At 46.3% G+C, this 26,992-nt stretch overlaps 1 protein-coding gene across 1 annotated transcript; it reads left to right on the top strand.

Moving 5' to 3' along the window:
* The first annotated feature begins 204 nt into the window (after positions 1-204).
* Positions 205-26,992, top strand: Klf9 (Kruppel like factor 9). The gene is made up of 2 exons (XM_008842752.2): positions 205-1,898; positions 23,596-26,992. The coding sequence occupies exons 1-2, from the start codon at positions 1,394-1,396 to the stop codon at positions 23,823-23,825; spliced, it is 735 nt and encodes a 244-aa protein (XP_008840974.1). The 5' UTR covers positions 205-1,393; the 3' UTR covers positions 23,826-26,992.

Here is a 26,992-nt window from a genome sequence, read left to right as displayed (position 1 = left end):
TCTCATCCGTGTTTATTCTTGGCCAACTTGTCCTGACATACTGAGGCTTTTTCTTTTTCTTTTTGTTCTTTTTGAGACAGGGTCTCCCTGTAGTACCGGTTGACCTAGAATTCACTATGTAGACCAGCTGGCCTTGAACTCGCAGAGATCCGCATGCCTCTGCCTCCCAAATGTTGGGACTAAAGGCGTGCGCCACCACGGCTGGCTTGGTTTTTGTTTTTTTAAATTATAGATTCACACTGCATTTATCACATCCCAGTTTTACCACCAGTGACACAAAATGCCAAGATCTGGCTACTTTCACTCCTCTGCGCGTTTAGAAGAGTCGAGCACTTGCTTTCGGAACGCCCTTCTGATTGGCTGAGCCAATGCCAGTGACATCAACCAACTTACTTTTGATTGGAAGGCTGGTTGCTGGGACTGTAGCGTTTGCAGGAAGTCACTTAACTATTTGCGGACTGGGAAACCGAAGCTGAAGTTGTGTTTTGTCCTAAGGAGGGTGTAACCAGCTAGGGAATATGTGTCCCGAAGCTGCGCCAGCTGGCATGTGAGTCGGGAGCCTGGGCGCGCACGCGGACCGGAGGGCACCCGCGGAGATGCCCGGCCGCTGGTCGCCGGCCTCGGCAGTTACCCTTTTAAATGTCAGCGACCAGGCTGGAGGGGCAGCACGAGGCGGCGGAACGGAACGGTCGGATTGGCCGCGGGCCGCAGTTCCAGACGCACCTCTTCACCGTAGGGCCCTTCTGACTGGCAGGGGGAGAAAGTAAACAGAGTTGAATCACCCTCCCCACTGGCCAATTGGAGGGGGGCTGGATTGTGACGTGATGGGATTCTGCGAAATTGTTACTGAGCTGGAGAATGCCGGAGACGCACGGAGCGGCAGGCGCAGGGGCTCAGAGGCCGTCGGCGGACGCGGGAAGAAGTGTCTCCTAGACGCTGCGCGCGCCGCCCTAGCCACCGGCGTGGGCGTGCTGGGCTGAGCTCCGGGGGCTTCGTTGGACGGAGGCGCGGCCGAGGGCGTGCCTGGCTTGCAGTTTCCTCTCCCAGCAACTCGGGGGCGTTTGCAGTCGAATAAACTTGCGACCGCCACGTGTGGCATCTTTCCAGGGGAGCGGGCTCCGGACACCGGCGCGCCCGTCGGGGGATCGCGGGACGCCGGGCAGGGCGGCGGCTACAGCGGCGGAGCGGGCCGCGGATGCTGCGTGCGGAGGCGCTGCCGGTTACGTAAAGATGAGGGGCTGAGGTCGCCGAGCACTCCCGCGAGTAGCAAGCGCCCCCGCCCCCTTGGCCGCACAGTGCCGCGCTCGTCGTCCGAGGCCAGGGCAGGGCGAGCCGAAGCTCCGCAGCCACCGCCAAGTTCGGCCGCGCCGCCCGGGCTGCTGTCGCCCGCACCATGTCCGCGGCCGCCTACATGGACTTCGTGGCTGCCCAGTGTCTGGTTTCCATCTCGAACCGCGCCGCGGTGCCAGAGCATGGGGGCGCTCCGGACGCCGAGCGGTTGCGACTACCTGAGCGCGAGGTGACCAAGGAGCACGGTGACCCGGGGGACACCTGGAAGGATTACTGCACTCTAGTCACCATCGCCAAGAGCTTGTTGGATCTGAACAAGTACCGACCCATCCAGACCCCCTCCGTGTGCAGCGACAGTCTGGAGAGTCCGGATGAGGATATGGGATCCGACAGCGACGTGACCACCGAATCTGGGTCGAGTCCTTCCCACAGCCCAGAGGAGAGACAGGATTCTGGCAGCGCGCCCAGCCCGCTCTCCCTCCTCCACTCTGGAGTGGCTGCGAAGGGGAAACACGCCTCCGAAAAGAGGCACAAGTGCCCCTACAGTGGCTGTGGGAAAGTCTATGGAAAATCCTCCCATCTCAAAGCCCATTACAGAGTGCATACAGGTTAGCGGCGTCGCCTCTCCCCCACTCCGGGCTTAGTTAACCTTTGGCGGGGCAGCATTTCTGGGCGCTCGGGACACTGCACTCGGCCTAGAGGGTGCAAGCGTTTTAGAGAAGATGCTGTTTGACTCTAGCAGTCTCTCCTTACTCGGCCCCAGGGTCTAGGAGCCACCTAGAGCCTCAAGCTGGAGGACTGAGAGGCGTGTGTGGCTCGGAGGGGAGTGGGGCCCGCCCCTCCCCTGGCCGCCCCGCCCCCGGGACTCCGCACCCCGCTGCAGGGCCGCCCCACCTGGGGAGACGCTGGCGGCCGGCGGTCAAATGGCGCAGCTTTTATTCCCTTCCTTGGTGGGGTTGCTTTGAAGGGGTCGAGAGGTGGGGGGAAGCGGCACTCTGTGAATCCTTTTAGGGATGACTAAGGACTCACTTAGCCGGGTGGCGGCTACTTTTTAAGGTTGGCCAAGGGTGGTTTTATGTTTGGAAGCCAAGAGTCCCCTGAGAGGTTTAAAATAACATGGCTTCAGGCAGCAGGGGAGTCTGAGCAAGGAATGGTTGGTGGGTGAACTTCACCACTAGTTAGCCTTCCAAATGAACGTGATTACAGTGCTGATCTGCTCCCGTGTGGCTTAGGTTGCGCCCCTGATGCCTGACCCCTAAATGGTTTAGTCTGGAGGTGTGGTCCTTTCTGGAGGTCAAGGTCTCTCGGAGATGAATGTGGTCTCCTGCTGGCTTAGGGTTCAGTGCCTCCCAGGGAGGCCAGACAGCACACAGAAACGTGGTTGGAACGATATTTGCTATGTGAAATGGGCCTTAGGGACCTAGAGGAACCTTAAGCAGACAACTCTGGTGTTCCTAGTTAACATACACAGAAAAAGTTGAAAAGTGTTCATTTGTGCTGTTGGACCAGCTTTAGACAGATTCGTTTGTATCTGCCCTTCTGATAGGTAGCAAGGGCCTTTTCCTCTGACCTGTGACACCCATGTTTCAGAGGTTGTAGAGTTACTAGAATTTGTCTGGGTTTTGGTGTAAAGGTTTGGTATTTTATAGAAGAGAATCTAGGCCTTTAGTTTCAAAATGATACTCAGATGGGGATTTTAGGTTTTGTTTTGCTTTTTTATATTATTTTTATTATTGTTTGTTTGACAGGTTGTCCCAGTAGCGCCATTTGGCCTGGAATTTGCTATGTGGACCAGGCTGGCCTGGAACTCACAGAGAGATCTGCCTGCCTCTGCCTTTGGAGTGCTGGGATTAAAGGCATGGGCTGCCACTCCCAGCTGCTTTGCTTTTAAAAAGGCCACGTAACCGCCTCTCCTTTTTATTTCCTTTGGAAAATGATCCTGGAGGTAGCTGCTGGCACCGGAATAATTCTAAATTTCTTCCTTGGTTAATGCAGAACCAGGTGCTGTGTGGGGCCAGCATCTAGGTTACCATAGGAAACAGCACCTTTGAAAGTTTGAATCTATAAGGCAGAAGACAGGCATGTACCCACAGTAGGGGGTGTGACCTTTAGCTGGACTCTGGGGGGTGAAGTGTGTTGTGTTAACTTAGCGTCTTACTCACCACAGCTGTTGAGCAGGCCTGGCCTTGTCAGCCATGTTCCAGAGTTCAGTTGCTCACATGGACACCCACTGCCACCTTGAGCAAAGGCATTTTCTCCTTCAGGAGGGCTGTCCAGTGGTTCAGTTGGGGAGGCCCCGCAGTGCCTCTGTCTGGCTCAGAAGTATGCCCAGCGTTATGGGCCATTTCGGCTGAGTGCTTTTCTCGGGCATTTATAGAAATGGCTGCTCATGTGTGCTGTTCTTTAATTCTCCATAAGGCACGTCAGCTCAGCTGTTTCAGGAGAACCTTTCACACAGATCAGAGTGAAAAAGGCAATGAAATAAATGTTCATCCCATTTTAAATGCTAGTCATTCTTTTGAATCTACTGATGTTGTGACTGCAGGCATCTTGTTTATAGTTTCTTGGTGGGGGCAGGGGTCTGCTGTCATGCTTAGTGCCGAGTTGGAGAAAACCTCTAACTTCTGCAGATATTACCAGAAGCATACTCTTGCTAGAAGGAGGTATGTGCCGTTAGGTTTGCAGCACTTTTCAAACATCAGCTTTAAGTTAGATCAATTGTTGGGTGGAGCAGGGAGCTTCTGATTTTTCTCTGCTGGTTCTTAAATCCAGAAGGTGATTTCTGGGATTATCTTAGAGTTAAAATCCCTGCCACACCCCCATGCTCTGTACTGCTCAACACATTCCCTTGAGAATCTCTGCTGCCTGCTCGCTTCCTTATAGAGCTTTATACAGCTGCCACCTCCATAAGCAGCTTTAGAAGTTGAATCATTTCATTTTTTTTAAAAAAAATCAATTCAGTGCAGCTCCTTCCATGGTGTCACGAGAGGAGGGACCCAGGTGGGGTGACTGAACTAGGCTCTGATTTGCCTTTGCATTTCCTGAGACCCTAAGCAGGTTCCTGTAATCCTGAGTTTACAAACTGGAGGCCTGCTGGATTTGCTTTGTAGATTTGTTAGGTGCGGCCAGCATACGGTTTATAAAATTTTCATTAGTTACCAACATCTGAAAATCAGGATTCTGTCATAAGTCCAGATTTCTAGTGTCTCTGGAAAAATCAAAAGATCTGGCAACAGTAGGTCTAAATTTTGCCTAGCAACAGTTGGTTTGAACTACTTGTGCTTTCTTCATATGGGTCAGTACCTCTTATTTTTGGTTTGTGGAGACAGGGTCATATTATCTAGCTAAGCTGACCTTGAATTTAAGATGCTCCTTCTTCAGCCTCCCAGGTACTGAGGTTACAGGCATGCACCAACCACACCCATATTTCCCTTGGATACCCAGTCTGGCAGAAGGGACTGGTATCTCTAGCAGAAGTGGTTCTCCAAGTTTGAAACTGTTTCTTTAGTCCCTCTAGGAATGTCCATATTGATCAGTTCTGAGATTGAAAAGTTTGTCCAGGTACCCAGTATATCTGTGCCTCTTTCATGATCATCTCCAGCTTTGGTAAAGGACATTCTAGAGTCATCAGATGTGTGACATAGGAGCTAGAGGTGCTCAAGAGTGAGTGCTTAGCATGCTCAAGTCCCTGGGTTCAAGTCTTACTGTCCAAACCAAAGCTCTGAGAGGTAGGACTTGAGGGCCAGAGCCAGGTCTGGCTTTGGCCTCCAGGCCATAGACTAAAGAGACCTTAGGGGCTGGGCATGGTGGCGAGGGCCTTTAATCCCAGAACCTGGGAGGCGGAGGCAGTTGGATCTCTGAGTTGAGGTCAGTCTGGTATACACAGCAAGTTGTAGGCCAGCTGGAGCTAGTGAGATGTGAGACCATGTCTCAAAAAAAAAAAAAAAAAAAGGCCTTAGGGACTGAAGTGTTGTCACCTAGTCCTTGTCCTTGTCCCTTTCTCACAGGGTTTTATGAGTATAAGGAAAACCCTGTGCTCTGGCCCTTCAGGAGGTATACTCTACCCTATTCTTACATGTAGGATAGTATTTTATAACCTGCATCGGCCCTCAAGCTGTATTTACAACTAAGCTTGAGGGCAGCTTGCCTGGGTAACTATTTCTTTACCACGTTCCCATTATCTCTTGTTTTTCTCTAGGAATGCCCAACCCATCCCTCATGATGTTTCAACACCACAAAGGTACTCTACTAGCTAACCGTGCCCCTTTCAGAGACCACAAATCATTGGGATACCTACCATTGTTTTCACCCACCAAAGAGCCAATTTTTGCTTCTTGGGGGCTGTATCATCCCACCCACCCCAGTGAGAATGCCCGGGCCCACTCAAGTGGGCCTGTGTGGGAACATAGAGAAGCGGACGTGCTGCATGCCAGCTTCCCACTGAGGAGATGGGTTCCCAAGCTTGCTCTATTCCTGTGGATTTGCTTGTGAGTTTCAGATGAGGTTGACTTCCTCTAGTCTAGGACAAGGTAGCCACCCCCAATTCTCCAGCTTCCCTGAAGTCTCCCCTGGGTTGGAGGGCCTTGGTCCTAATTAGAAGAGGACCAGTTGCTGTCCCTCCTTCGTTTCTTTCATTTCTTACTTGCCTGATCTCTGCCTTAGCAATGACGAAGCAGGGAAGCAGGGTGGCTTCAGCATCTTCTCCAGGCTGGCAAGGATCCTGCTTCACGGCAGCAAATGCAAGTGGTATACAATTACAAAGCATGCAGTTGTTTCCCCAGTTTTTCTCTCAGATCCTGAGTGGAGGGACATGAGTGGACCCCAGGTAGAGGAGGGAGGCACCAGAGGAAACAGTGCCCTCTGGATGGTTAGCACCCTGTTCCTTTCAGACACAAAGATATAACCTGAGGGAACTGGGCTCTTGAACTCCTTTCCTGTCCCAGTTGTTGATGTTTATCCCAAGAGCCATTCACTCTGCAAGGTCTGTGAGAAATCCCCGAAGTGAACTTCCCAGGGAGAAACATCATATGACATATTGGGAAAGTGGCCCACAACGGTCTTCCCTAATAAGCTCATTGAGAGGAAAAGTGGGCAGATGATTTCCCAGTGCTCTTTCAGCAGCCCCTAAAACCACAGGGCAGACTCCTGCTTGGAACACGTCAGCTTGATTTCTGGATGCATTGTTAGCATTGTTGGTATTGAAAAGAACACCCAGGCTTGTTGTGTTTCTTAGTCTTGAAAGAAAATCTTCCAAATCTTCCCAGTTTTTATTTTCTCCCTTGTGCTTCACCTGTTCTCAGGGTGGGGAGGGGGGAAGCTTGCAGCATGCCATGCCTCTACTGCTAGAAAGCTCCCCCACATCACCCTCCCACCCTTCCCTAGTGTTTCTCCAGCAAGCCCAGCGCCCACGGAGGAGAGTAAATTAATGCCTAGTAATTGGTACAAAGGCACTTTCTGTTTCTATGCAACCCAGGCAAAGGGGAGAGGCAAGAAGGAGGAGGAAAAACCCCACTGATGTTAAAAAGGGAAAGCGAGATCCTCTCAGCAGTGGTCTGGGGTAATCCTGGCTCCTAGTCCGCCCTACTTTTTGTTGGAAGTTAGTCACAGGCCTAGGCCTACCTTGGAGCACTTGGTGGCAGCAGTTGTTGCTATCAAAAGAATAGAACTTGGAGGTTGGAAGTGACCTTGAGAGGTCATCTCATCCATCATTTTGTCTGTGAAAAAGCATGTGGGCACCCTCTCAGAGAGATGAGATTGTTCTGCTGAAGTATTTGGGGGGGGGCTGGGAAGTGTGGGGGCACCCTGCCAAGATTCAGAAGCCCTCTTGCCTTCACTAGCATGTGACTCTGAGCTTATCCTGGAATCTTCCAGTGCCTGCAGTTTTCAAGCAGAAAGTGTTAAAGCCTTTGGCTTCCAGCTTGGTTCTGAGAGTGCTCAGTTTTCCCTTCCCTGTGAATGCTCCTGAACAAGTTTTGGTTTTGTAGTTGTTTTAAATCTCTGCCAAGACCTGCTTGAGGGAATTAACCTAGAGAAAGGGCGAGGCAGAGTAGCCCTTGGCTTGGCCCTTTTATTCCCAACCAAGCAATCAACCAACCCTGTTTCCGGAAACCGCCTCAGGCAGGGCTCCAAGAGCCCAGTTCTCCCTTCCTGGAATCCTCCTGGAACTTTAATACCCACTTAGCTCATGAAGACCTAGAGTAAATATTTGTCTTGACGTCAAGCAGCCCCCTGAGTAAGTAGTAGGACTAACATTCATGAGAATGGGGTACCCACTAGGGAGGGAGAAGCTGTATCTTTTTAATTTGTAGGGTCTTCCTGGGTGTTCATTTCCACTTGTGTGCCTAACACCTGTGCTTGTGATATGTATCTTCAAGCTCCCCTTTTTCTTTTACCCACCCCTCCCAGGTGTACTGGGCTTTGGAAGCCTGCAGTGAGAATTAGGAATCTGGACCTGGAATCCAAAGTTTCCCCACTAGTAGGCCAGAGCTACTAGGTGAATGAATGAATGGATGGATAGATGAGTGAATTTTGTGGAGCTGGGGGATGGATGCACTCTACCACTGCACTATACCTGTGGGCCTATGAATTTATTTTTTTAAAAAATGAAATTGAGCCGGGCATGGTAGCACACGCCTTTAATCCCAGCACTTGGGAGGCAGAGGCAGGCAGATCTCTGTGAGTTCAAGGCCAGCCTGGTCTACATAGTGAGTTCCAGGACAGCTGGGGCTACAGGGAGACCCTGTCTCAAAAAGACCAAAAAAAAAAAAAGATTGAGAATGATCACATATATGAACAGGAGAATGGAATTCATCCCTGACTGATCAGATTGAACCCTTTGAAAAAGGGAGGACATTATTTAAATAGATTAAAATAAAGCCATGGGAGCTCAAACCATACAAAATTAATGACCAGGTTTTGGAATGCAGGCAGTGCAGTGTTTTGTGTTCAGTGAAGTTTAAATATCTTTTGGAGCCTCCCTCTTTGTGGCAGTGAGTGCATGCCCTGGGAAGTCCTAACTTGAGCCACAGTGGGAAGCAGTAGGCAGCATGGGGACAAATAGCCCAGAAGCCAGCCTGGGGATGATGGACGCTTTAGACTGGAAAGAATCTTACAGATTGTTGCTACAGGGAGGGAAGGGGGGGGACTTTACCTTCTGTCCTTTCCAAGGAGCCAGCTCCACTAAGACTGCATATTGAAGAGGCCTAACCCTCTTATTATTGACCCAGGGGAGCAGTTCCCTCTAAGGCGATAGAAGGCAAGGGGCTTCCGGAAGAGCCTTTACCTTCAGCATGGGGGCAGGAGTGGAGTGGTAAGAACACAGGTTTTCTGTGTACTCTGCAGGGTTTGAGCCCTGCTTCCCTCCCTCTTATCATGAGAACTCTTTTCCTCTCTGAACCTCAGGTGTCTTATCTGTAAAATGGAGCTCAGTAATTATATAGCCATCAGGTAATGAGGCCAAATTCAGATGAAGTATTTAAAACATTTAGTACACTAATCTCATACTGAGTGATTTTACAATTAAAAATATATAATATACATATATAGCCCAGAAGCCCTGGAAAGTCTTCAGATTTTTGTCTTTTTGAAGTAGGGTCTCCCTGTAGCCCCAGCTGTCCTGGAACTCACTATGTAGACCAGGCTGGCCTTGAACTCACAGAGATCCTCCTGCCTCTGCCTCTCAAGTGCAGGGACTACAGGCGTGCGCCACCACTCCTGGCAAGTCTTCAGATTTTTGTTTAAAATTCTAGATGGATCTATGAGCATCTTTCATTCATTTAAATAACACCCGTTGAGTGACTTTTAACAATGCTGATAGCCTCGGTCACTTGTGAATGCTATCATGCCCAACATAGAGAATGTGTTAGGTTTTTTAAGCTAAATGGTTTACATAAGTGACCCATTTAAACAGCAAACCTATGAGACAGAAGCATTCTGTTATTCTCACTTACTTTGAGGAATCAGATTAGTTGGTTCACCTAGTCCAAGGTTATGCTGGCATTTTCTTAGTATTTTTCTAGGTTCTTAGAGTTGTATGTGAAGGGCTATTGACGTAGGCCCCTTAGTGAGAAGAGTCCCTAAAGCCACCATGTTCAGCTGTCCAGCCTTATGGTGTTCTGGCTCTGATCTGAAGCCTGTTTTCATGAGCCTTGGTTAGGAAAGTCAGCAGAAACACTGACTGGCCACATCTACCTTTTATTTTCCGTCGTCACCCAGAACTGCTTCTTTCCAAGTGAAAACAACAACAACAAACAAACAAACAAACAAAACCCACCAATTTGTTGTTGCTGTTTTAATTTTTCTGACTTGTTTTGGTTTTGGTCTGACCACATAGCTCAGGCTGGCCTGAAAGTATGCGGCTTAAACTCTTCAAATTCTTGATCTTCTTCAGCTTCCAAGTCCTGAGATTACCTGCTTGTGTTACTATGCCTGGAAGGGTCCTGGTTTGGGATCGATAAATATTAGCTAGGTTGCAAGCAACAAGGTCCAGACTTGGACTTGCTTAGTACAAAACAGATCTTCAAGCTGGGTGTGGTATCTCACATCTGTAATTTCAACACTTGGTAGGCTGAGGCAGCAAGGTTGCTATATATGTTCAAAGCTAGCCTAGGCTGTATTAGCAAAGCTCAAAAACATTTAAAATTAAAAGTAGAACTCCAGATTCAGGTGTTGCTGACTGCAGGCATTCAGGGTCTACTCCCTCTATGGCCCAGCCATAGAGAGATCTGGCTTTATTCATGAGTGACTTTCTGAATGGTGCTAAGATGGCTGCCAGCAACACTGGACTCACTGCCAATTCAGCAAACCCAGGGAAGGACTGCTTCCCATTCCTAATGATTCCAGCAAACTACCCAGGCTTTAAGCACCATGGCTGAGCTCAAATTGTCTGTCCTTCCTGAAATCAGTCACTGTGGCAGGACTAGGTCACATTGCATCTAAGCCTCTCAAGTCTGGAGTGGGGTTACCTCCTGAATGACATAATTCAGTGGGGGAGGAATGGTTGCAGAAGGAAACAAGGTATGCTGTTTCTTACCACAAGAGGGAACACAGGCCAGACAAGGCAAACAGAACCTCTCTGCTCATTTAGGTCTGCAAGCAGGATGCTCCAGAGGCCGTATGACAGTGGTATGTATGGCAGTATCTCTATGCTCTGCTCTCTGGAGTTTAGCTGAAAAGATTGGCCATCAGTGAATGGACAGAAGGGACTTTGCAGAAAACAGATTATTTCAGCATGTATTACAAGTGCTCAGACACACACCCACAGGTCCTCCTGAGGCAGTGATCTGGAAGCCAAGACCAAAAGCCTCACACAGAATGAGTTTAACAGCAGCAGTGTGCTTTTAAGAGCCTTCCATGTGACCTCAACTCCAGATTGTCCATTTTTATGTTTGGAGGAATGAAACATGTTTAGGTGAACATTTATTACCCGAGGTGTTAATAGATAGAGGCATAGTCTGTGAAAAGATGAGCTGTTTATGTAGTGAGATTCTGAAGTCCTTTCAGTGTGTACAGTGCTATAAAAACAAAAACAAAACCACAATAAATACAAGAAGCAAAAAATAGAGCTTAAAAATAATTTAGAAAAATGCATCAGAAGGACATTCCTGGGCTGCCATAACTCCACTGTAGTTGTGTAACATTACAGTTTCAGTGACAATAAGCAGAATGAAGCTGGGCATGAAGTGTAGGCCTGAAATCCCAGCACTTGTGAGGGTGAAGCATGCATGGGGCACTTGGAACTACCCATAGTACGTTCAAGACCATCCTGGGCTTCTTGACCAGATCGTGAGGGGGCAGTATAGTGGGTCTATGTCGTTTGGACAGCTCATACCTATACTTTGTGGTCTTTGGTGGTGAACATCACTTGTGGCTTTTAGTCTTCAGCTGTCATAGCCTAGGTAGGTGGTGGAGAGGGTGTGAGCCACTCAGTCCCCAGTCTTCCCATTTCTACTATTGGAGAAAAACTTGATCTTGGCAATTCAAGGACTCTCAAGTCATTCTCTCTATTTGCAGGGGAGTTGTTTAGTTTCCGAGGCAGTATCCCTCTGTAGCGCAGGCAGGTCTCAAGATGAACCTCCTGCCTCAGCCTCCCAAGTGCTGGAATTACAGACACCAGTTACCAAATGCCAGACTTATTACTTTATCAAATTTTATTCCCCTTCTGGTTTATATCTCAAAACAGCCACTCTGTTTTGAGGTCCTTTGCTTCTTTCCCTCTGTAATATCTTACCTGGGGCAATTAATTCAATGGCATCATGAGGGACTATCCATACGACAAGCCCTCCTGGGGCTTGGTGGTCTCCACTGGCTGTCACACACCCCACAGAGTGTCCCATCCTCATAGTCTGACACCCCCTGCCGAAGAGGGCTTGTGCACAATGGCTACAGGAGTTAGATCCTGGGCACTGTGACATCCTCCAATGGCCACCTCCCAGCAGCGTGGGTTTGGGCTCAGGAGCACCCAGTCCTCTTCCCCACTCCACATTTGGAAGGGAGGAAATCCTCCAGGTCTATTCAGAGGCATGACCCTATCAGTCACTGTACTCCTCGGGTGCCATGTACATTGGAGGGGGAGGGGGACTTCCCAAGAGGGACTGACTTGAGCTCTAAGTGTGCTATGAAGAAGCTGGGCATTGGCAACCCTTCGTGAGCACTTCCCCAGTGTGTCTGAAAGGAAGGGTTCTGACACTCCTTAGAGACCACTATATCGGTACACATGCTGCTCTGTCTACCCAGTTCTGATCTTGCAAGCCTATAACCAGTTGAAAGTAACGTAGAAAGTAGAAAAGGTACCCACAAGACCTTGAATATTGTAACTCAGCAGCACAGCCCACTATGGATTGTGGGTCTCCTTGATATTATGGCTGGCTCAGAGCTGTGGCTCACTGCTGCCCTGCATTAGCAGAGGGCATCGTGCCTAGGAAAAGGTGAAAATTCAAAATATGGTTTCCACTGAGACCTGTTGCTCTTGCATCACAGCAAAGATGAGCACTCTAAGCAGTCATCTAAGTCAGGGGGGTGTGTATTGTTAGCACAGGTCCTGGAGGGAAGTAGTGTCTGATCCAGAGTTAGCTTAACTATGTGATAGGGTGTTTTGTTTTGTTTACTGAGACAGGGCTTTGTGTAACACAGGCTAGTCTCAAACTCTCTAGACAACCCAGGATGACCTTGAACCCCTGATCTTCCTGCCTCAGACTCCCAAGCCTGGCTTGGCACTTGGCATTTTTAAAATTCTACTTTGAAACCTAAGTACAGCACACTTATCTCCCTTACCTGCCTGTGTGGACACCTTCCACCCCACCTCCCAGCTCCCTTCCTCCTGAAGCAAAGCATATGGAAGGAAGGCCCAGGGAGGGAGAGAAGGAGAAAACCTCATCTTGAAAAGTTCTCTCTACATTTTCCCCCAAGCCTTGGCTCTCTCTTGGCCCATCTTTTTCTGTGCACAAAACTGAAAGAAGGCATTTGAAACGTGTTTTGAACTGGTCATGCACTGTTGTGTACCGTCCTTGGGCAAATCATCTGCCCCTTGAGTTGGCTACTTCTGAAATTCCACAGACTGGAATTCAGCGATCATAAAAATCAGCCTGCCGCAAAGAGGAAAAGAATGCATGTTTCCACGATAATTCAACCACTGGGCATTTACATCTTGTTCAGTATTGAGTGCCCATTGGGCCATTCACTCTCTGCCTCCCGCAATTGACCAGGTAAAGGCAGGAGTGATGTTGACCTGAGAACGGGCTAATTGAAACTGAAGTCTGGGCTTTGAGGGACTTGCTGTGTGGTTGTGGGGTCCTTGGAGGATGCCTAGGAGCCTGTCTAGCTCTAAATTCTGTGACTCTGACTTAAACACTGCCTTCTGTTGAAGTGTACCAAGAGGCAGGCTTAGTTGAATCAAAATGTCTGTTTGGGGTTCATAATTTGCTTCTGCTCTTTTAGAGTTTCTAAGATGGGGCCACAGGACTGAGACCCCAAGACACAGTCCTTGGAAGGCTCAGCACCTGAAGGCTCAAAAATATGCCATATTTCCTAGGCTACTTTCTCACAGATTTATTGAGTGGGGGTCATGCAAGCGATAGGTTTGCTACATAGACACTAAAGGGCCGGCATGAAGAGTGTGCCCTATAACACAACACCTTCTTTTTCAGAACCTACAGTAGCGCAAAGCTGCTTACCTTCCCACAGATACCCACAGGGACCAGGCAGTAAAGTCTTACATCCAAGCAACAAACCGAGCAGAAAGAGTGCAAACCACAAGGATTGCAGGAGAGGTGGGGAGCAGATGTACCGGCACGGGCAGCCACTGGGACAGGATTACAGGAGTATTCATTCCTTCAGAGCCTGTCATGCATCTGGCTTGCTCAGACATCTTCAGGTGTAGCACGAGTGATGAGCAGAAGCCTTTGGTGTCTTTTTTTTTTTTTAATCCAATGTTCATGGAAATGATTTTTGTAGGAGACTGGGACTGTTTGGGATGGTTGCATATGCTCTGTGCTGTGTTGGGTCTACACATGAGGGCAGTGGAGAATGGAAAAGGTGGCTGTTCCTGTCTTGCCCCTGCAGATCCACTGTGAAGGGAGGGCAGGTGGCAGTGGACAGCCAGGAATGCAGGCAGGTCTGTTAGGACTAGGGTTGCATCTAGTCCAGTGCTCGAGCCCTTGTTCTTGGACTGTCCTGGCTGCCTAACAAGGACACTGGCAGTTGGACAGCGCCACTGGATGTGACACTACCTCAGGAGAAGGGATGCTTCCTCTCTATTGTAAGGACCATTTCCTGGAGACATATGGAAAAGGTGGGAGAGGTGAGGTGTGGGAGGCATGAGAAGACAGATGTATGTTCAGAAAAGTTCTTGCTATCTAACAAGTTCTCAAGAGTAGGAAACAGAGTGACTCTGTCTTGGGTCTTCAACTCCAATACTTTCTCTTTAGAAAGTATATATTCATACCTATTGTCACAGAACACATTATTATTATTATTATGCCTTTTTAAAATATTTATTTTTATTTTATGTGCATGAGTATATTGCCTGCATGTGTATAAGTGCACCCATGTTGTGCAATGCCAAAATATTTATTTTTATTTTATATGCATGAATGTATTGCCTGCATATATATAAGTACACCCATGTTGTACAATGCCCATAGAGGTCAGAAGAGGGCATCAGCTCCCCTGGAACTGGAGTTAAGGATGGTTGTTAGTCGTCACGGCGGTACTAGGAATGGAATCCAGGTTCTCTGCAAGGGCAGCCAGTGCTCTTAACCACTGGGCCATCTTTCTGGTCCCTTATTTGGCTTTTTTTTGAGACAGAGTGCAGCCCAGGCTTGTTGCAAACTATCCTCCTGTCTCAGCAGCTGCCCAATGTAGGCATGCACTGCCTCATTCAGCCTTGGGATGCATCCCTGGTAATCCCTTTATGGAACAACTTTCACCCCAGTGCATCACTGTTTTCAGTAAGTTTATATATATACCCATAGAAAATATTTGTTTATCGAGATAAGGTCTTCACATGTCATTTGGCCTTGAACTACTGTGTAAATCAGGCTGACTTTGGATCTGTGATCCTCTTGCCTTAGCCTGCAAAATGCTAGGACTAGAGTTTTGTGCCACCATACCTATCTCTTTTAAATATTAAAATAACTTTTGGGGGAGGGGACAAGGTCTCATGGAACCAAAGCTGGTCTCAAACTTGCCAGCACACCTGACTTTTCTCATTTAAAAGAAAATATTTTAGCTGGGCATGGTGGCGCACGCCTTTAATCCCAGCACTTGGGAAGCAGAGGCAGGAGGATCTTTGTGAGTTCAAGGCCAGCCTGGTCTACATAGTGAGTTCCAGGACAGCTGGGGCTACAGGGAGACCCTGTCTCAAAAAGACAAAAAAACTTTTTAAAATTTATTTTTATTATATATGTATGAGTGTATTGCCTGCATGTGTGTAAGTACACCCATGTCATGAAATCCTCATGGACATCAAAAGAAGGTATTGGATCCCCTGGAACTGGAATTACAGAGTTGTTAGCCTCCATGTGGGTGCTGGGAAACAAACCGGGGTCCTCTGAAAGAGCAGTCAGTGCTCTTAACCACTGAGCCATCGCTCCAGTGCTGGGGATAGGATTTGGGCCCTCAGATTTGTTTGTTTGTTTATTTTAGTAGTGCTGGGAGGGGTCAAACCCAGGGCCTTGCACATGTTTGGCAAGTGTGGAGCTACATCCTCAGCCATTCAGCTATTCTTTTAAAAAACATCTCTGTGCTGGGTGTGGTGGCGCACACCTTTAATCCCAGCACTTGGAAGGCAGAGGCAGGTGGATCTTTGTGAGTTCAAGGCCAGCCTGGTCTACATAGTGAATTCCAGGACAGCTGGAGCTACAGGGAGACCTGTCTCAAAAAGACAAAAAAAAAATCTGAGTGTGTGTGTGTGTGTGTGTGTGTGTGTGTGTGTGTAAGTCTGAGGTCAACTGTCAGGAGTCAGCGTTCTCCTACCTTGTTGATGTGGGTCTCTCTCTTGGTTCTGCCATGCTGTATACTCCAGGCTCCCTGGCCCCCCTGGCCCTTGACTTTCTAGGCAATTCTGTCTTTGCCTCCCATCTTGCTGGGAGTGCTAGGATAACAGGTTTGTGCCACTGCATCTGGCTGTTTTTAGTGGGTTCTGGGGATTGAACCCATGTTGTCAGGCTTACACAGAAGTATTTTTTGCGGGAGGAGGTCTTTTTGAGACAGGATCTCCCTGTAGCCTCAGCTGTCCTGGAACTCACTATGTAGATCAGGCTGGCCTTGAACTCACACAGATCCGTGTGTCTCTGCCTCCCGAGTGCTGGGATTAAAAGCGTGGGCCATCATGGCCAGCTTGATTTTAATCTTTTTTAAATGCTGTAGTTTCATTAATTCATTAGTTAAGTTTTATATGTGTGTATGCATTTCATACATCTATGTTTTGTATAATACATACGTATATCGCCATTTAGAATTTTTTTTTATGTGTATGAATGTATTGTCTATTGGTAGGTGCACCCATGTCATGCTATGTCCACAGAGATCACAAGAGGGCATCAGATCACCTGGAACTGGAGTTACAGACAGTTAGCTGTCATATGGGTGCTGGGAATTGAACTCGGGTCCTCTGCAAGAGCAGCCAGTGCTCTTAACCACTGGGCTAGCTCTCCAGCCCCCACCATGTAGAAGTTCAAAAACTTATTCTTTGGTTGAGTATGGCAGGCACACTTATAATTTAGTACTCAAAAAGCTAAGGCAGAAGGATGGCGAATTTAAGGCCAGCCTGTTGCAAAAACAAAATATAAGTAAAAATAATCCTTCAATTTTGATTTTTTGGTTTGTTTTGTTTTGCTTCAGTGATTTGAAATACTCCGTTTACCATATACCAAATCCCTAGAGTCTTTCATGTACCATACATTAAGTCATATACCAAATCCCTATAGCACTCAGGTTTATTTTCAGCTCTACTCTGTTCCACTAATTTCTCTTTTCCTGAACTGGTATCTTGCTATTTTAATTATTATGGCTTTAATAATAAATTTTAATAACTAGTCTTGTGAGTACTCATTTATTGCTCTTCTGCAAAATTTTCTTGGCAAGCTGGACATGTTTATTCTTCCAAATGAACTTCAGAAATAATTTTGTCAAGTTCAAGAAAAAGAAATTATTATAATGTGTATTATGTCATGGATGAATTTGTGCAGGATTGCAGTATTTACCATTGAGTTTCACCATCTGAGGACATGAGAACTGTTCATTTTATTCATTTTCTTTGATAATAGATATATATATATATATAGTTTCTTTTCACAGGTCCTGAACTTTAACTTAGGTCTGTCCTGACCAGTCATGATTAGCATATAACAGTCATGGCTCCTGTCTTTTATTTGTAATGTACATGTTTTTTTTTTCAATTTCCAAACAGAAAGTGGTATCGACTACATTTAATTCTTGCTTCATAACCTTCATTCACATCTTATTTCTGTACCTAATTGTATCCACCATATAGTTTCCTGAACAATGTTTGGTTGTAGTGATGGGGCTGGTCCCCTGCAGGCTTTTTGGCCTCAGCTTCAGTCGGATGCGCCCTTTATTTTCCTATTGGTCTTGCTGAAGAAAGGTTTCAGAGCTGTAACTGTCTTTTAACCCCCTTACAGAATTATCCTATTTTCCTGAAAGCTTATTAGGGATGGATATTGAGTTTTGTCAAGTGCTGTTTTGCATCTGTGGAGGTGTGAGTGTTTGCATGCACTAACCTCTTAAAATGAGGAATAACAGTAATACAATTTTCTAATACCAAATTATCCTTTTATCCATGGAGTCTTAGTTGCTTTTTTGCTGTCAAAAAACCATTTTTCCTCAAGAAGAAGCCTTGATTTTTGTACATCTGCAGGAAGCTATGATTCTTAATTGACACTTTTAGAGTTCTGTTTTGAAAAAGAGGCTTAATTCTCTTGGATTTGTTCTTTACCAGATAGGTTTACTTTCTCCAGAAGCAGAGCGAGCATTTGATTTTTCATTTGTAACCTTCCTGTTGTGATCAAAGTTAGACTTGGGTCCTCCATTGGTTAGGGAAGGGAAGGTAAGAAGAACCAGACAGAAGGAAGCTGTGTTGAAGGCAAAGATCTCTTTAACCCCAGGCCTGTAGTACCTCAGCAGCAGCCTGCCTCAACTCAGGGGAGCCTGCATAGGATTGGATAGGTCCAGTGTGCAGGTCTGCATCTGCCAGGCACCCTGTCCTCTTCTACATGGACACTCAGCTCCATTCACTGCAGGACCCTCCTAAGAATAAGAAGCTTCATTTGTCATCAGTTTTATCAATTAGATTTCTGTCATCATGACAAAAGACAGAGATAAGTCATCTTAAAAGAGGAAAGGTTTATCTCTGCTCGTGGTTTCAGAGGACTCAGCCCATGATTATCTGGCTGGGTTTCTTTGAGCCCGTGGGGCAGTGTATCATGATGGAAGATGGGATAGTAGAGGCTGCTCACCTCATGGTAGCTAAGAAGCAGGAGAGAAAAGGGGCCAGGGTCCCAGTATACTCTCCAAGGACAGGTCTTTAATGACCTAATTTCTTTCCACTAAGTTCCACTTCCTAACAGCACCACCAACTGGAGACCAGGCCTTCAACTCATGAGCCTCCAAGGAGCATATGTGATTCCATCCATAGCATTGACTAACACTGGTAGGGAGGAAGCTTCCTCTCAGAAGCAATAAACACTCTTCCTGCCCATAGCCAAAAGGCCCCACTTGATCTGTCTCCTGTCACGGTGGGCCCAGGAGTATTCAGAAGGCCTGGTTGTCTCCACCAAGAAAGTCTGTTACTCGGGTTGTGCCAAGTTCAGTAGCTTTTCTGATCGAGTTTATTTTATGATCTGAACAGAGTCTGTCAGCAAGAGGTGCTTAGTTTGTGCTGAGAGGGGCGGGAAGTGCTATGTAAATAATGAGAACTCTCGGAAACTTGGGCTGTTCATAGCTCTGCTCCAGTAAGGCAGAGTTTATTGTGTCATTGCCTCTGGGTGTGTTTTCCTGTGAAAGCCAGAAATAAAGCTCTGACACTAGTCTGCTCCCCCCCTCCAGGATGATAATTCTCATGAATACTGCAGACAGGCTTAAAGATCCTCTGACTGATAGTGCTTTGCCATGAGTGTGCGAGGCATGAAGAAGGCTGGTCATTGCCCTTTGGACCTCAGCACTGAGCTAGAAGAGTGAGCCCGACTTGGTCTCCCAGGTGGTGTGCCATCGTTCCTCAGCCTCCTTTCCTCCTCAGCAGCTCTCTCCTTCCATTCAGCCTCGTGCTCCTCTCTACATGGTTTTCCATTCTCTCCTTTTTGTTTGTTTTGTTTGCTTTGAGAGGTCTTGCTACATGTCTCAGGCTTGTCTCAAACTCATGGCAGTCCTCCTGTCTCAGCCTCCTGAGTGACAGTATTATAGGCAGGTCCTCCATGCCTGGATTCTTCTCCACACTTTCTTAGGTGCAAACCTTGCATCATTTTCTCAACGACACCTTGTGTCTGACATTCATGTACCATTAATGTAACGAACAGTTTGTGCACTTTTTCCAGTGGGGTATGGTGGTGAAAAAGAGCAAACTGCAGATCCTCTTACAAATACACAGAAGGTCCAATCTGTTGCCTTCATTAGTTGATCAGGTTCTTGTAAAGGCTAGATAATATTTCCAGCTTTGTGGGCTACACGGTCCATGTCACACCTGCTCAGAGCCACAGCAGTCAAATACAATAGTGGAAGCAGGGGTGTGACTGTGACCCTTAGAACTTAGCATGTGGGCAGGAAGACTGATTTCATACTGCTTTCTCTGCTGTGAGATGCTTGTTTTTAAAAGCCATGTGGTCCTGGCTCCTGGCTGGCCAGATTTAGCCTGTGGGCCATAGGTTGCTAAGCCCTGTTTGGATAATGGGCCCAACCTGCCTGCTGCTGCCAAAGGACTCCATGAGAATCAAATCTGGTGTTTACTCCAGCAGCTCAATTTGTTAACTGTTTAGAAACCATCAGCTTTGGTATACAAACCAAATAAGTCCAACAAAGGCTGTTCCTGGCCCTGGGCTGCTTCTGGGCCCTGTGGTGTCCCTCTCTTCTCTCTGAAACACCTTGAGATGAGGACACTGCGTCAATGGCAGCACTTGTTAGGAACAGTGGGAGCAATCACAAATGGTGACCAGCCATAAACTAGGCTGGAAGTGACTCCCATGGGAATGAACACTGACTACCCTTGAGGTTCTGTGTAAGTTGTAAGCACAACACCTTTCACTCGCTGATGCTTCTATGAAACCATCCTCTAAAGTTGCCAGTGCCTTTCCCCTTTGCAGCTGTGCCTAACTGAGTGGCCTTCTGATCCCATTTTTCCCACAGTAGACACAGACCCCCAGATTAACCCCTCCCTCTCCTGACTCAGTTGACGTATCAGTACATATGCCAATGAGTAAGCTGCACTATCAGGAAAGCCCTCCACTACCAGGCTCTGATGTGCTGCTTTGGCCTTCTCATGGCCCTGCACACAGGTTCTGTGTCCTCATGTTTTCTTCATATGTATGATATGACATATAAATATATATATATTTAAATTATTTTTATGTGTATGGGTGTATTGCCTGCATGTATGTGAGTACACCCATGTCGCGCAGTGCCCTTGGAGGTCAGAAGAGGGCGTCAGATCCCTTGGAACTGCAGTTACAGACAGTTGTGAGGTCCCATGTGGGTGCTAGGAATCAAACCTGGGCATCTGCAAGAGCAGCCAGTGCTCAGCCATTTCTCCAGCTAGCCCTCATATTTTTAATATACCATGCTTAGAAGAACATTTCCCCATACATGTTTCTTTAGGGATAGAGAGGACTTTGCTGCAGTCTACTTCTAGAACAGCCCCACAGCCTTCTTCAGTATTAATGCCTGAAAAGGTTTAGTCTGAGGTGGTTTTGGTCAATATTAGTGATTTTGAAATTAACAGATTAAGCACATGTGTGTGCCTATGAACACTGGCCCTGGGTCTGTGGGTTCCATATCAATGGATTCAATCAAATGCAAGTCAAAAATAGAAAAATGTGTTCCTACCAGACATGTATGGACTTTTCCCCTTGCCATTAACAATGAAGTATAATGGCTATTTAAATAGCATTTACATTGTGTTAGGCATAAGTAGCCTAGATCATTCAAAGTATATAAGATGTGCTTAGGCTATACCATTTTATATAAGGGACTTGAGCATCCTCAGATTTTGATATCCATGGTGGGGTGGGGGGTGTTCTGGGGTCCTGGAGCCATGGGTACAGGGGAAGGGATGACTGCATATAAGCCTGTGCATTTGCTAAATGCTTGCGGTGTAAGACACAAAAGTCCCATAGAACATTTTCCTTGACACAAGAAGCTCCATTTTACAGAGTTGGGGCAACAATGCTTCAACTTTTGTTCAAAGGTCTACTGAAGTAGGTGAAAATGCTGTTTATGCTCAGCTCAAGCTGCTAAAGTAGAGTTTTGAGCCCATGTCTTTGCTGGACTTTTCAGTGGAAGCTTTCCTGTGGTCACCTCTTTTCAGGCCCCTTGGGAGCTCTCCATGAATTGTGACTTCAGGTTCCCAGCTCTCTCCTGGGTTGGCGCCAGCCTTTCTGCTTTGCGCTGAGGAGTCATACCTGAGCCTGCATATGGACTTGCTTTTCCCTGTCACCACAAGAACGAGTAGGCTGTGTAGTGTTAGGCCCAGGCTCTGCTTGGAGAACAGCAAACACAGCAGGTATAGATTACCACAAGGTTGGTTGGCTTTCTTATTTCTGCATCTCTGATATCAGTACAGGTCTGATTTTTCCAGTGAATCAGATGCACCATGCTGGACAGCTCCCAGCCTCTGCAGTTTCTCTCCAGCTTCCAGGAAGCCTGAGATAGGAGTGAGAAAATATTCACTCCTCACACCTACCGAAAGGCGTGTCTGCAGAGTTCTGTGGAAGCAGGAGCCTGTGTGTTGTGTGCATGAAGCAGCTGCTTTGGGCTGTGCTTGGAACAGTCTGAAGAGCAGGCAGGCAGCCCCAGAGCAGGGTGACGACAGGTACTTGCAAGAGGAGCAAGTGAGGTCTTCATCTCAACCAGCTTGCTCTGCTTTTGTGCTGGTGTGTGCCCTTCCCAGGTGAGGACACAGATCCTCCCTTGCTGCCACTTAGTGGTGATGGTGGGGGTGATAGAGTGGGTTAGGTTGTTAATGCTATCCTGAGCATATCTTCCAAGCAGGACTTAGCTGTCTTCTGAGTGCAACATAGAGACAATATTGACTCCAAAGGAGCACAGTCAGAATCAGGAGGGAGGTGCAAAGAGTGCCAAGTCCTCATGACTCACTAGAGGCAGGACAGCTGAGCGGCTAGGAGCACAGGGCTTGACGTCAGGCAGACAGAGTGAGCTCTGCTCTGTGTGACCCTGAGCAAGTAATCTAACCTTCCAAGTCTCCATTTTCTCATCTGTGCAATGGCCATCTTGTGGGGTATCCTGTGAGAGTCCAGGGAGACAGTGAATAGGAAGCCCTTACTTACTCTCTGCCTGTACCTATAAGAAGAGGAGGAACATGGATGGAATTGGGATTGTTTAGTTTGAGGAAGAGCCAGTGAAGAAGTGATGGCTCAAACACACACTTTTACATTTCACATCAATGAAAGAGTCTGCAGCAGCGATGCTCAGGCCTGCCAGGCTACCTCACCAGCGATGAGGACTCCTGTCACCAGATTCTTGCTGATAGATGCCAGGTGGCTATAGCCCTGGGGGCATCTAGGAGAAACATTTGTTGAAGAAGGGAGGGTGACTGGACCAGAGCCTCAGTTCTCTATTTTTTCTCTACAGTGCCAGGAAATTTAGCAAAGGGCTCAGCCTTTGACCTCCTCTGAGAAAACTCATGGCACCCACAATTGCATAGAATAAAACTAGAAAATAATCACTTTTGTTTGAGTGCTGCATTGGGTTCAAAGTACCAAGTTTATTTACTTAGAAAACCTTCTCAGCAATTTCTCTGTTGTGTGAGCTTCTCGGGGCTTCTGTGACAGAGAACCACAGACTGATGGCTTAGTCAGCAGATGGGTTGGATTCATGGATCTGGAGTCTGGACACTCAAGAGCCATGTGTCAGCTGTGGTAGTTCCTTTGAGGTCTCTGCTATAGATGGCTGCCTTCTCACCATGCTCCTCTTATAGGACACGAGCCATGGGACGAAGGCCTATCCCAATGGTCTCATTTAACCTTCGTTACCTCTTTAAGGACTGTGTAAAGACCAACCCCTTTTTATGTCAGAATCCTTTATACATTTCAGGTCTTATACATAAAATGCAAGTATTTGGGCTGGTGAGCTGGCCAGTGGATAAAAGTACTTGCCATGGAAGTCAGTCAACCTGAGTTTGATCCCCAGATCCCAGTATAAAGATGGAAGGAGAGAATTGACACATACACAACTTTTTTTACATGCAAGTGTTTGCATACAGTGAGTATACTGGAATCACCTCTATATTGTAGATCCTGTGCACACTCTTATAGAAAAGGACAAAAATGTCAGTATGTATGAGACAATTTTTCCTTTCACAATATTTTCCACTCATGATTGGTTGAATCCACAGATATGGTTCCCATGGATATGGAAGACAACTGTACAGCCACATCCTGAGATCTGGGGATTAGGACTTTAACTGAGAGTTTTGGGGAGTTGGGGAGTGGATACAGTACAGCCCATAAAACTCTTGGAAAGGAGTTTATCCCATGTGATAAGGCCTGTCAGCCATACATGACCTTCACAATTTTTTTTGGCATGTCCTTTAAACTGTGTCCTGTCTTGATTCCCTTCTCTTAGGTGAACGGCCCTTTCCCTGCACGTGGCCAGACTGCCTTAAAAAGTTCTCCCGCTCAGATGAGCTGACCCGCCACTACCGGACCCACACTGGGGAAAAGCAGTTCCGCTGCCCGCTGTGTGAGAAGCGCTTCATGAGGAGTGACCACCTCACAAAGCACGCCCGGCGTCATACCGAGTTCCACCCCAGCATGATCAAGAGATCGAAAAAGGCTCTTGCCAGCCCTTTGTGAGGTGCTCCCCATGGCAGCCAGGCAGAGATGGTCCCCAGAAGGAAAAAACTACCCCCAGAAAACAGATGGACACATGGAAACCCAGCCCCAACAGAGGCACGCTGGCCACAGGAGGTCACTGCTCTTTGGTCATTATTCTGATGTTCCTCTCCCCGCACTGTTTCCAAAAAGCACATGGTAGCCTAAGATCAAAGCCAACATTTGGTCCCCTCACAGAAGCAACTCTGAACCTGTCTCTGACTGTTGGAGGGCAGGCAAATGCTTTTGGTATTTTCTCCTTTGTTTTGGGGGGTGGGGGGGAGGGGGGGCAAAGCCAAGACTGGGGTAGAATTTTGAAGATTCACACTGGTGTACATACGTCTGACTGGGTGAGTCGACCTGTGGCATCCCACGGCGACTCTGGGCCCTTTATGCTTGCTGACTCTCAGAATTGTTTTCCTATCTTTTAATGTAATGACGAGTGTGCTTCAGTTTGTTTAGCAAAATCACTCTCTTGAATCACGTTAACTTTTGAGATTTAAAAAAAAAACCTCCATAGCACAGCTGTCTTTACGCAAGCAAGAGCACACCTACTCCAGCATGATCTGTCATCTAAAGACTTGAACACAAAAAAGTTACTTATAGCCAATGGATAAGCAGATTCCGAATTTACACTAATCAAGACAAACCTTCGAGAGTTTACGCTAAGTCTGGAACTTTCAAACCTTGCTTTGTATCAGTTGTACTTTTTGAACATAAGCTGCACCTTTATTTTCTAATACAGAGGGTGAATAAGTTAACACATGCTTTGAGGATAGAAGCAGACATTCTGTTTGGCACCACGTTATAATCTGCTTATTTTACAGTACACATGTTTCCCTAAGAACTCATGGCAGAGATGTGAGGGCAGAATATTACATAACACATGCTGAGGAAGAGGAAGAGGAGGAGGAGAAAGAGGAAGGTAGTGTTTTAAAAAATACAAAACCAAGCAAACAGAATTTTAACTCTATGAATTTGTTCAAATTTCCCTGTCCCTTCAGTTAACATCTTACTATACTTACGCCCCTAAGAGACAGAGCAGAGCTTTGGGCTCTGTCCGGTGTTGATACATGGGTGCATAACCATCACCAGGCCTGGAAAAATGCCTATTTTGTGGAGAGAATGCTTTTTGGTCTCCTTCCCACGTTCCTATGAAACTCCCACTATGAGGTGCAAGAGTTCTGTCAAAGGAAAGGGAGCTGAAATGAAAAAAAAAAAAAAAAAGTATGCCCCTGTAAGTAGTAAGTATCCAGGGACAATACCACGATGGTTTTGGAGGTGACTGCAGGACAGCTCCTCTTGGTAAACATAAGTCAAAGAAACACATGGGTATGAACCACGTCACTGAACCGTGGGCATCAGTAGCCAACCACTATCTAGCTTGTATCTGAATGTCTGCAATGGCCTAAACCACCACATCCATTCTATGCCACTTACCGGAAACTTAAGTTTGGCTTCTACATGGCCAGAAAAATAAACTGAGTTTTCTTAGTTAAAAAGCAAAAACAAACAAAAACCTCAAATGAGGGGAGTCAGCAGTGATCATGGGGGAAATGTTTACATTTTTTTCTTCAGAAATACTGCTTTCTGACAATTTTATCTGACATTTAAAACAGGGAGCTATGGTGCACTCTAGTTTATCCATGTGCTACATACGGGGTGCAAAACGCAGGGTGCCCACCTGCACACGAGCTCTGCATTTCATCCGGCACATGCTCACTTCCATGTCAGCAGCGGGCGCTCCTGCAGCGGGCACGGGTCACAGCTGACTCCAACTTCCAATACAACAGCCATCACTAGCACGGTGTTTTCTGTTTAACCAACGTAGTTATATTAGTAGTTCTATCAAGAGAACTGCTTTTAACATTAGGGACTGGGAGCAGTCCATGAGCTAAAAAGGAAAGTGTTTTCTCATGAGAAAACACGTCAGGAAAAATAAAGAACACTTTCTACCTCTGTTTCAGATTTTTGAAACGCTTATTTTAAACCAAATTTTAATTTCTGTGTGCAAAATAAGTTTTAAGGACATCTGTTCTTCCATATGAAATAGGTTAGGCTGCCTGTTTCTTCCTGAGCTCATGGGATGGCTCATAGGATGCTCTGCACGCTGCCTTTTGGTGAGTGAGGAGTTTGGGGTTGCCTAGCAACTTTCTAACTTGTAAAAACTCAGCTTCCCCTCACAGAAGGAAATGAAGGAAAACAAAGTCAGTGAAAGACAATCTCTATTGTTTCAGGAGTAAATCTCTATGTGGCTTTTGTCACATACTTAGATCAATATAAATGCAGCAACTTGTTTTAAAAAAATGCACAATTCATTTCCCGAAAGAGTTGCTATTTGCCTTTTCAAGTTGTTGACAGACACACATTTGATATTCTCTTATATGTTATAGTAACATAACGTATAAACTCAAGGCTTTTTATTCTTTGTGATAAATCCTGTTTTACAATGTCGCAAAACAGGAACCAGCATTCTAATTAGATTTACTATATCAAGATATGGTTCAAATAGGACTACTAGAGTTCATTGAACACTAAAACTATGAAACAATTACTTTTTATATTAAAAAGACCATGGATTTAACTTATAAAAATCCAAATGCAGGATAGTAATTTTTGTTTACTTTTTTAACCAAACTGAATTTTTGAAAGATTATTGCAGGTGTTTAAAAAGAAAGAAAAGCTGTTTTATCTAATACTGTAAGTAGTTGTTATTCATGGAAAATATAATAGTTTTAGAGTTAAGATATCTCCTCTCCTTGGTTAGGGAAGAAGAAAGCCTTTCACCATTGTGGAATGATGCCCCAGCTTTAAGCTCCACATCACGCTTTTTTGAGAATTATATTTGGTAGTTATAATTACAGAAGCCAATTAGTTTGTCAGTTTGCAGATAGATTTAGCACAGTACTCATCACCCTGGGTAGATCAAGATGTTCTTTCACAGCGGATGAATGGTCTGTAACACTGTAAGATACTGATCCTTACAACTGTTTAATCAGTTTTATTTTTGTACAGTATTAGTGACCTAAGTTATTTTGCTGTCCCGTTTTTGTAAATCAAATGAAATTATAAGAGGATTCTGACCGTAGGTATTTTGTACATATGTATATATGTTGTCCAAATAAAAATAATAAATGATAAAGATTGAA

This window comes from Nannospalax galili, unplaced genomic scaffold (genome assembly GCF_000622305.1).
Source record: "Nannospalax galili isolate Female #2095 unplaced genomic scaffold, S.galili_v1.0 scaffold761, whole genome shotgun sequence".
In the NCBI taxonomy this organism is placed as follows: domain Eukaryota; kingdom Metazoa; phylum Chordata; class Mammalia; order Rodentia; family Spalacidae; genus Nannospalax; species Nannospalax galili.
This window is presented reverse-complemented; position numbering and strand designations above follow the sequence as displayed.

What these genes read in the sequence shown, in the direction of transcription:
- Klf9 (XM_008842752.2), top strand. Translation starts at nt 1,394, where the DNA reads ATGTCCGCGGCCGCCTACATGGACTTCGTGGCTGCCCAGTGTCTGGTT. An exon ending in CCATTACAGAGTGCATACAG is followed by an intron (nt 1,899 to 23,595) that starts GTTAGCGGCGTC and finishes CCCTTCTCTTAG; the next exon opens with GTGAACGGCCCTTTCCCTGC.